Source organism: Biomphalaria glabrata, chromosome 11, assembly GCF_947242115.1.
Source record: "Biomphalaria glabrata chromosome 11, xgBioGlab47.1, whole genome shotgun sequence".
Lineage (NCBI taxonomy): Eukaryota > Metazoa > Mollusca > Gastropoda > Planorbidae > Biomphalaria > Biomphalaria glabrata.
In genome coordinates, this window is record NC_074721.1 from 13787946 (window position 1) to 13799279 (window position 11334).

Consider the following 11334-nt stretch of genomic DNA (forward strand, 5'->3'; position numbering starts at 1 on the left):
ATAATTACCTTAATAAATAAAAAAAAAACAACCTCTGGCACTAATTGCTACTTTCTACAATCTCAATAAAAGAATGTATTAACCGTTTTAGAAACAAGGGCTAGAAGATAGATAATGAAAGTTTGTACAAATGTTACTAGATCTAAACCTACTGAGAGCTGAGATAGTGTAAGCTCTACCGTCGATGAACATCTTTCTCTGCTTTTTTGTGTCTGCTCTTGTAAATGGTGTGATCTTCGGGCGTAGTGGGTGCCCGTATCGACCCTTACAACATTGGCTTTCAACGCTGCCCATGTTACTCGTGCCAGGCATATGCTCTCTTAATATACGTAAAGTTTTATAATGTATTTAGAACTGAGTTCATGCATGCGTGGATATACGTAATATCTCGTAGTTCTACGTGTTGGAGGGTTACCAAATGTCCTGGAAGAGGATTTCATTTTCTCCTTTTTGATGTCGCGTCCTCCATACGACAGGCATTAGTGTAAAATATGAAGATACCCGGCTATTATTTTTTTTTTGTATTAATGCAAATAAATACTTCTTATTACTGGCTTAAACACTCAAATATCATCACTAACTGAAAATGTATGCATGTAGTACCTAAATAAATGAGTAATTGATTTGAATGATATCCAGTCAGTACCGTAACAAGTAATTATCAGCAGGACAGAAAGATGACATGCTTCTTGGTTAAGAATATCATACGAAGGCTATATTTAAAGATGGCTTACCATTAACACTGAATTTATAGATACATGACAAATACTGTACAGAAAAACTTCTAAGATAATTTTGTCAAAACCAATTTAATGTAAAAAATTATGTACATCAGTATCTTGGAGATCTTCTGTCATAATTTATACCAGTGTTTCCCAAACCTTTGAGCTATTTGTACCACTTTTATAATTTTTGTAATGTTGAGTACCCCTCGCTTCTCCCCACCACTCTATAGTTTATTAACAGAACATAATAAATGGGTATTTTAGAAAATCAGAATAGTTAATAAGTTGCAACCGTACCCCCCACCTCCAAAGTCTTCCCGTACCCATGGGGGTGTTCCTACACCACTTTGAGAAACACTGATTTATACCATACAAGGACATTTATTATTGGTTACAGGGAAGTTATTAGTCATCTGTAGATGTACTATTGCAGCTAAAGCTCCTTGAAACCCTGAGTTATAGTCTGTCGCTACCTCGTTCAGGATGTAATCACTTCTCAGATCGTGGTAGTTGTCGTTATATTCGGGGCCCCCGACTATGGCGCCAATCAAAACGTGAGGACTCGGGCCCGGGGCGTTGAGCTGGGCGAAGCTGCAGTTGGCGGGTCTGTCTGGACATGAGGCAGCCCTGTGGTGGGGCTGCAGTGGGTACTTGTCGCCGTAGCCGATCTGAAAGCTGTAGCAGCCTCCATCGTGCTTGTTGTCCCCCAGGATGTAGTTCATCTGCTCGACTGCCCACTTGCGATACTGCGATGGGTTGATGCCAGCTTCAGCAGACAGAAGAGCGACAAATGCTGAGTTGGCAGCATATCTAAATGAGGAAACATGCATCTGTATTTCACTGATAATATTTTAAAATACTAAAGCTCTATGGAATAATTTGACCCCACGGTGGCCTTCTAACTACTGTCAAAAAAACGAAAACTCTATGGCCATAGCACAAGGTCCTCAGGGCTGGCAAAGATCTTCCTGCAGGGAAAATTAACAGGAAAAAGCAGAGGCTGGCAAAGATTTTCCTGCAGGGAAAATTAACAAGAAAAAGAAGAGGCAGACAGAGAAATCGATTGGAAGACAACACAAAGGAATGGATAGGCCTGTGATTGAAAGATATTGATACAAGGCAAAAGCCATAGAGGAATAGAGAACAACGTTCAACAAACTAAGGGATAACTGAAGGTGATGTTCTAAAACGTAAATAGTTTAAAAGCCAGGACCAGGGGTGTAGGGGACAGCGGTCACTTGTTTTATTTGATACGTTTTTGCCGTTCATTTAAGAATAAAGATTATTAAGTTCCAGCCCAAACATCTAGCAGCACAGTCATGGAATGGATGGAATTCAGGGCCATAGTGACCACGTTCCGAAGTGCGATTCACATGAAACAAGAACAGCAATATATTTAATATTAAAAGAACAACACTAGATCTTAAATAAATGTATAAGGATGAAAAAACAAACTATGCGATTCTTTACACATAATAAAACAGAGGAAAATATTTGTTATTTAAGTTTCTTTATATTTTTAAGTCTATAAAACTGTGTGGCTTAAGTAATGGCCAGAAAAAAATAAATTTCGGAGTTCTATACGCTTTGGACGAAACAAATTATAGAGCAACGGTACTGACAATAATGTCATGCCCCTCTGCCCTAAAAAGAAACCTGTCTGAGCTCAAGACGATTGTGCAGTTCATTTCAAATATACAAACAGATTCCTACCTTTTTTAAACTTTTATTTCTGAACTACTATTGAAATAGAAGAACCAACTCAATTTGATGCGAAACCACAGAAGTATCAAATAGAACTCGTGTATTACACAAAATGAGACTCACACTAATCTGGAGGGAGTATCATACGTTATCGACCTCTAATCTTTTACTTGAACTATTGACCTTGCTTTTTTATATATTAAAATTAAGGAATGCGTAAGAAAAGGAGGGGGCGCGGTGGCTGATTGGTTAAACGATTGGCTTCAGAAGCTGGGGTTCTTTGAAGACTGGAATTTTGAACTTCGGGATTTTTAGGGGGCCATTGAGACCACCCAACTATAATGGGTACCTGACAATAGTTAGGGAAAGTAAAATGGTTGGTCCTTGTGCTGGCCATACGACACCCTGCTCTTTAACCGTTGGCCAAACAAACAGATGACTCTATTATCAACTGCCCTATAGACCGCATGGTCTGAAAGGGGAACATACTTTTCAGGACAGAGAGAAGTGAATGTTTACTGAAAGGTGAGAAAGATAAAACTAATTTGTTACTGAAAGATAACTTGGAATGTTTTTACAAACTTGGGAAAGTTAGCCCTGAATGTTTATTGACAGGTGAACTATCGAAGTACCTGTTGGCACCCCACATATCTCTCCAGGCCAAGCCACAAGGAGTGTAGTTGATACCGTCCAGCCAGGCCTGCATAAATCCAACTACTGCCTTGCTGAACCTGTCATCGTGCGTCTCTTCGTACAGTATAAGTTGGCAGGCAACTAAATAGATAATATAGATTTAGAATCTAGACATTTAAAACTTATGATGTAGTCTACTCTATAAAAATGTGAAAATACATAAATAGCAATGAAAGAAAAATATTCAATTTTATCTAACGTAAATCGATGTAGATTGTTTCAACACAATAGAGCCTGTTTGTAGAGCAGTGTTTCTCAGACTCTTACTAGCGATGTCACCCGGACTACAAAATATACATTCCCCCTTCCCATTTTCTCAGACCATGCCTTGAGGAAGCGAAGTAAGATCATGCAGTGGGGTCCAGGCGCGGAGTGTTTTCCCAAAAGTTATTTTTTTTGCGTCTTAGAATTCAATTATTTTTCCTAAAATGAGGAGTTCATGTCAATCTGAGTTAATTAAAGAAAAAAAGACACCCCAGTGAGTAGAGCGTGTACATTGATAATGAGTTTGATCGTCTTAAGAACGTCTTAGTGTTCAGTGAGACTTTATTTTTTCCCGAGAACGACGTCAACAAAACGATAGTATGGCAGTCGGGATGTATTTCAAAGTTACGACAGACAGTCAGACACTAGAACACATTGGAGAAGATCAAATGTACTCTTGAAAAGAAAGATTAAAATTGTTCTCCTTGGGGACACATTTTGAGAAATCAACATGAAAGTTTCTGGTTAGAATATGAAACGACGTCACTAAATGTAATCCTTTATTTTCGTACACATTTATAATGTGATGGGCTTTGACTCGATTCAAAATCAAATTTGAATTTACAGCTAGAACATAAATGCAGTAAATTTTTCCCATTTTATCACAATGTTCGTCCTTACAATTCAAACGACATTTTGAGTAACGCTGTTCAGGTAAGAGGGAACAGAAGGCAGTGTTCATATCCGGCATGGTATCTAGTATACATATATAGGCATCACATATCATACTTGTTTTAGTGTTTTTATATTTATTACAAAATTTGTGAAAAAAGTTGACTCTCACTTTATTCCACTTATAACAGAATTCGAACATTTTAAAAGTTGTTTCGATAAACCAATCATTGAAAAAAACATTTCTCTAAAGATGAATTACAGGCGGCGAGGCCTGAACAGATGTTTCACGAACTACTGAGTTAATTAATGTCTCTAAAATAATAAACATAAGTGTTTCACTAGATACTCAGAATGTGCGAAGTGTTCCGTTAGAGAAAAGGTTTGGGAAACACTGATATAGTGTAATATAGTGTATAGAATATGATAAAATTATATCGTTTTCTTTTCGCGTATTCTCTGTTACAGCGGGTGGCTCTGCAACGCAGCTTGCTTTCTAAACAAAGGAACACTGAATTAATAACATAATATAGTTAATACTGGAAGCAGGGATACCGAGATACTTACCCTTTTTATCATCCCAGCTTAAAGCCCAGGCCCATAGATCTTCCACATAGTCGTAAGCGTCATGGAGGTACTGAGTGTTGTGTGTGGCCCTGTACAGCCAGAGCGTAGCCATACAAAGTTCGTCCTTCTCGTCACGTGATGAATAATAAGTAGCAGATCCTTTAAACACACCCCTGTAAATGTGAGTTTATAACACGTAAAATACGTACTGAAAAATTTAAGCACTTGATACTGTAAGCACCTTGAAAGTTAGGTTTATCTAATTGTGGCACACTGTTGAAATAAGTCATAAGCTATGTGCAGAATGTTCGTTAGCTGGAGAATTATTTCTTACATGCAAACTATATTACACATGTGTGGAGAGAAATAGTGGTAAGACACTATATGGATGGAGAGGTAGCAGAGAGGTAGCAATCATATGAGCCGACAAAGAAAACCAAGCCAAACAGAGGAAGACTGACTCCTCTAATTTACAGGAAGGCGTTACTTCTCATACCCCAAGGAGAAACGCTCTTGGAGAAGAGCTGTAATTTTCTCATGACAGAAGACTGTTGCCTGGTTTAGCATTATACATTGTCATTTCTTACTTGTGTTCTTTTACATGTATTATCATTTCTTACATTATTATAAATTTTTACCTGTTGAATCATGTCTTTCTTGTGGTATTTCTTGCCTGTGGTATAATGTGTTACCTTTGATATCATTTCAAACTTGTGGTATCATGTGTTACCTTTCATATAATTTCATACCTGTGGTATCATGTGTTATCTTTAATATCATTCCTTACCTGTGGATTTTGTTTTACCTGTGGGTTTTAGCAAAACTATAAAGACTCTCAGCTGCTGTTAAGAGTTGGGTGCTGTAAGCGGCATCGCCGTTTTCTTTGAAGGCTATTGACCCTGCAGCTAGAGCCGCAGCTGTCTCAGCAGCAATATCACTTCCCTAGTGATGAAAGACATTATTGTTACAACTTTAAGGAAACAAATGAAAATTGATGCCTTATCTAGTGAAAGATATACTCCTACATTGATTGCAGGTTCAATGTATATCTTTTTTAAAATGTAAAAGTTTGATGACAAAAAAAACAAAAAAACTTTGCCAATCTTTAACCAGGTGAAAAGGTCAAGGAAAATATCTGTTTAGAATGTAATAAACTGTAATAATGATTTAGTTTTCCTCTTCTCTTTTGACATCTTACAACAAAAGCACAAAACGTTCCCGTGTGGTTCTTTCCTTAAAGGGAAACTCCGAAGGTTTTTCAAATTTGAGTTATTGACCTATTTAAATTATGCGTGAAAAGTTGTAATAGTAAACATTTTACCATTTTGTATTTAAATGCTTAGAAACATTTATATTTAATAAAAATATTTAATAAATTATTCAGTAAATTCTTGACATCTCAAAAAAACGGGATTCTTTGAAATTTTGTTTTAAGCTATTTCATACGTCACTTCCCTCAACAATACTGAAAGAGAAACTAGATTTAACCAATGGTATCGCTTCATTCTTACAGTAGCTGTTAGGCTTAGTGACGGCCTAGTCCAGATCTATGATACAGTTATATATAAATATATATACATATACTTGTATAAATAGATCTAAAAGCATTGGATAACAAACTTGAGAAAAAAAAGTAACATTTTCATCTAAGCCTTTCCCTGTCCCAAGAAGTAAATAGATCGTGTGTCTGATTGATTCGAACAAACTGGTCAGTGTAAGGCTAGTCGAGACTACGTGTTGTCGGTCATGACAAGACAACTAAGCGATAGTGTTTGTGTGTTGAGTGGTCAGGCGAGAAGATGCACACTGCCGTGGTTAGTCAAGCATGTAAATCTACTTTTAATACGAATTTTATTCTTTGCATACAAGATCATAGATCTAACTGTATAGACGAAAATATATTTCTTTTACGAGAATATGAACTTTGCTATACGGTCTCCCAATATACAGAAGTAAATAGATTAAATTAAACGTAGTTGTTACGTCACATAGAAAGCCGGTGAAAGTCTGACTGTTTTGGATGCGCAGGAAAATTACGTTGGAAAAACATCAATTACTATGTTATTTTTGCAAATAAAAAAAAAGAGATAATATATTCATTATCTGTAAATCAAAACATATATTATATCAAAAATTGTCAAAACCATCGCAGTTTCCCATTAACTCAGTGGTCCTCAACCTTTTAGGCTCGGCGACCCCTTTTTACAACCCCCCACTCTGCCTCGACACCCCCCCCCTCACACACACACACAGCCATAGAAGAATGGACAAAAACAATCCATTTTTGGATGGTCTGAGGCGACCCCTGGAAATCGTCAATCGACCCCCAAAGCGGTCGCGACCGACAGGCTGAGAACCCCTGCATTAACTAAACCAACGAGACGAGGGGTATGGCTGTCAATTTTTGTTGAGATCCTCCCCTGTCTTTCTCCCACTTCCCATTCTTGGAGCAAGTTGAAATTTCGCATAATTAGTCTTAGTCTATAACAATGCACGAATCAATCCAAATATTTAGTAATCATTTAGTACTATTTATTTAATTTTGTTTTCTATTGCAGGGAGGGAGCTAAACCCTGTAATTTTCAGATAAATGATAGTAATTACGAGTTATTCCCCCTTAGATAAGCTATGGTTTTTATTTTTAAAGTATTATTTTTTTTTGTTTGCTTGTTTTGGCATTGATTTTGTTTTGGACGTAAAGTATCAGTTGCATCCCTTGTATTATCTTATACATTTTCTCTTGTCAGATAGTGCAGTATGAATGTTTTGATGGACGTTATGTCATAAACAGAGTAGATGACGACTTAGAAATAGCAGACGACATATATTAATGTTGCCTATGTTGTTGGATCTCTTTCTTGAAACTAGCTGTTTACTTAGTGTGTTATTCGTGGTCGCATCCGGAGATGTATTTATAACTAATCAACACATCCTCACAGTTCAATCAACACACAAACAGACACACACACACACTTACGTTAACAGTTTCGTTGATAAACTGACAGGGTCTTGGCATAGTCATGTCCTCTGGTCGACCCCAGTAAGAATGGTCCGCCCGGCCATCTCCCACTTGGGCGACAAGCTGCTTTGTTTGGGGGTTCCAGCCTTTTAGGAAATAATCCAAAGTCCATTTGACCTGGTCCATTGCGTTGTTTAGTTGTCCAGATTGGACGTAGCCATCCTTGAACCTAGTCGTTGGGTTAGGGCACGATTTCGAATTAATTATTTGTTTCGTAAATAGGGGAAGTTTTGACATTGACGTGACTAGTAAAAACAAGACTAGGTTTTAAGAGAAGATAGCGAAATATCAGTCGATGTAAACAGACTACTTTCGGGATGGATTGGAGATAGAAAGTTTGCTATAAACGTAGAGAGTTAGCTGACATTCGACGGTTCCCTTCGTTACTATTACACTTCTTGTTCTAGATTTCAGTATCAGCCTCGACTACCTCACATTGATTGCTCGGCCTTTCGCCGGTGTTATTGGATGTCGTTGAGTGTTAGCCCCGTTTGATTTATCCACATTAGACACCGCAGAGGCGCCTAACAGTTGAAAAACATAGGGAACAGGCACATAGTGATCTCTGATCTAAATACTAGTAGTATAAGATTCGAATAAGCTCACTAGCATTTGAAGTTAGAGACTATATGTTCTATCAGCTGACTTAGCTTGACTACATGAATTAATGTTTACAAAATATGCACTAAGTGAAATATTATTTACAGCATTGAGCCTAACGTTGGACTTCTATAAACTACTAAAATGACCCAATTGTATTTCAGGGTGCGCTCATCTCGTAGCTTACTTGAGAATGGACCACAGTAAGACTGTTGTGGTGGACGCCATTGGCAGACCAAACTTCACGTGATCTCCTGCGTCATACCAGCCACCGGGCACACAATCATTCAGGGCGGAATCACCACGCCACGGCACCCTGTTATTGGCTGGTAGTTTTCCTGATCTATAGTTGAAACAAAAAGTGGTCGGTTATTAGAAAACATAATAGAAGTGTTCACTACATTAATTGCATATAAAATATTCTATCTTAAAAATATTTCAGATTTTCATACAGAAAAATATTGACAATAATATCTTCTTTGTTTAAATTTTTATTTTCTAGTTAATTCTACAGTGCTAAAACTCATCAAAGAGTAAACAAAAAATATTATTTGGCTTTAAAAATATACAAGTTATAAAGATTTTCGCACACCCTATACTCCAGAAATCTTACTATTTGTTAGTGTGTCTAAAAGTGTTTAAAGATTCCCGATAAGAGTCTGAATTATGAAATCTGTCTTGAACAGCTAACTTATGACATCGCCCTGAATGCACCTTCTATCCACTGCTCATAGTTTATCTCGGTCCTAGCCGTCTGATTGTCACATGTCAACACTATAGAACAAACTTCTTGTAGACTTTGCACTTCATAAAGTTATTACCATAGAATGCATGAGGAAGAAATAACGTGAACTATTATTTAAGGGGACTAAACCCAACAAATTTAACCACAAATGCGAATACTGAAGTATTAGTTTCCCTTGTTGATTTTTGACAAAATAATGAATTACAAGTAATTAATTTTCTAATTGGTTTCCTTTTTTTAATGATTCTTGTCGTGTCTATGTCAATGAATAATTGTGCGAAGTCTTAGCTGGATCCGAGAATGGGTGTGGGAGAAATAACGTGTACACACTTTTTACCAGACAGACAAACAGACAGAGTGAGTTAATATAAGCTTTGTAAAAATAAAAAGTTATTTTTATCTACTGACCTCTGAGCTTCATAAAATAAAATCGATTTCCCCAAAGCGTCAGTGTAGTTCTTCCTTACTGGATGGAGCGCGTGCGTGGGACCCGGGGGCGTCGTTGGACCGGTCGGCACGTGAGTGGTGTTGAGCCCCACTGGCTCGTCCATACCCTCCACGTACACGCTGGCTGTGGGCACGATGTCCCCGAGGCCGTGCCCTATGAACGTGAAGCACAACCTGTCCCCTATGTGCTCCTGAGTTTTGTACTGCGTGTTCTCGATCAAGTACTCCCTGGGGGAGATCTTGGTAGCCACTGCCACCCAGATGTCCAGAGAGTCCACGTCTTCACTAAAGAGGATATGCGCCTTCCAGCCGTCAAGTTCCTTGGTGATTGGGATGCACGCCTGACCCTGGAAGCCGCCAGTCCAGTGTCCCAGGATCGATATTGGAGTTTCAGCGACACAGATAAGTGCTGGATGAAGGATCAGCAGAAGCAGTAGACTCCAGTCGATCATGGTTAATAAGGAACTCGTATGCTCTAGACGAAAGTATTATAAAACCACTTCAATTAATATATGCATGCTTAATATCTGTAAATCGTAAGATAAAGTTAACAGTCTTAAGTCATAGAATAAGAAAGTTATACACAAATTCGTTCGGACAGTTTTTTTCTATAGATTGTACTAAAATCCCAAAATGAAGTAAATATATACATTAAAGATGTCACAATTTAAAAAACATATAAGTAGCACCGTATAGAACTGCTGAATAGATTTACTGGAACAACTACGTTTAAAATACTTCTAGTCAACTCAAACCTTTATGGAAGATGGACCCGGATCTTGAAAACGGCTCAAATGATTTACCTAGAAATTTGACAGTTGTTGTATATCTTTGGGAAAAGAATTACTAGCTCATTGGCCACAATGGGAGAACTCTAGTTTGACAATTATAATTTTTCAAAGTATAACAAGAAATTATTTTTTTAATTTAGTGAGAGTACTAGAAAATATTTATCTTGAACGGACTAGATCTATATGTCCTCTTGAATTAGCGCATTCATTTAAGAGTTTAATAAATGTATGCTCAGGAACATTTTGAGCAGTCTAGATCTAAAGAACTATCTTTGGAATATTATAGTCTAGTAGATTCTGTACATTCACTTAACCACGATTCACTCTAAAAGGAGGAGGGGGGGGGGGGTTGAGTAGAAAACAATTTTTTGTTTAAATTGGCATTCATTAGTTATTAACATCAAAATAATTGCTCTATAAGTTGTAAAAGGATGTTTAGCCTTTTTAAAATTGTATTGTCCTATTAATTACTTGATTAAAAAAAAACATTTTCAATACTTCTACGGTTAATCGTATTTCAATGTCTAGATAAAAAAAAATTCTCGCCTTCAAAACCTAAACATCTGGTATTACATCATCTTGTATTTTATCCTCTAGTGTTACCATTAGCAACTATTACAGTAGGCTTCATTTCTCCTTATTTGTATTTTATTTTTTCTGCAAACATATTTTTTTTTAATTGACAACTTGAGAACCCGGGCACATTAACAGATTATAGTAAATATAGAACTGCTCATTGGCCAGCTAATTGAAAACGGTCTCAAAGTTACCTAAATTATTCTAAATCATAATCATACCTGCCAACTATTAGAGATTTGGAAAAGAAAATGGTTCATAAATGTTTTCAAATGAATAAACTCTGTCTTCATTACAAATCTAGCTTGAGGTACAAGTCAACCAAATACAATCATCAATTCCCACCAAATAAAGTCTTATTTTTTGTTACTTAAAAAAAAAATAATATAATATTAAAAACTAATCAACTTACTGTAAATGTTAGAAAGTTTAGCCAATGTGTCCTCAGAACCGTGTCCACGACCTCCTACTGTCTAGACAGTCATCTAATAAAGTAAGGAGCATGACTAGTAGAGAATCAACCATCGCTAACTTCTTTTCTGACCCAAAACAAACATCTGATAAATATTTTCATGTCTTTGTTGTTTTCAA

At 37.0% G+C, this 11334-nt stretch overlaps 1 protein-coding gene across 2 annotated transcripts; it reads right to left on the reverse strand.

Annotated features, from left to right (window-relative positions):
* Positions 1-790: 790 nt before the first annotated feature.
* Positions 791-11312, reverse strand: LOC106054850 (endoglucanase E-4-like). 2 transcript variants are annotated; one of them, XM_013210917.2, is made up of 8 exons: positions 11156-11312; positions 9338-9851; positions 8372-8527; positions 7543-7753; positions 5371-5507; positions 4566-4738; positions 3062-3203; positions 791-1535 (listed from the first exon to the last, which is right to left on the reverse strand). In XM_013210917.2, exons 2-8 carry the CDS (start codon positions 9826-9828, stop codon positions 1088-1090), a joined length of 1758 nt encoding a protein of 585 aa, XP_013066371.2. In that variant the 5' UTR covers positions 9829-9851; positions 11156-11312; the 3' UTR covers positions 791-1087. The 2 variants fall into 2 exon arrangements, with proteins under 2 accessions (XP_013066371.2, XP_013066372.2); XM_013210918.2 differs by lacking the exon at positions 11156-11312 and adding an exon at positions 10965-11055.
* Between the last annotated feature and the right edge of the window lie 22 nt (positions 11313-11334).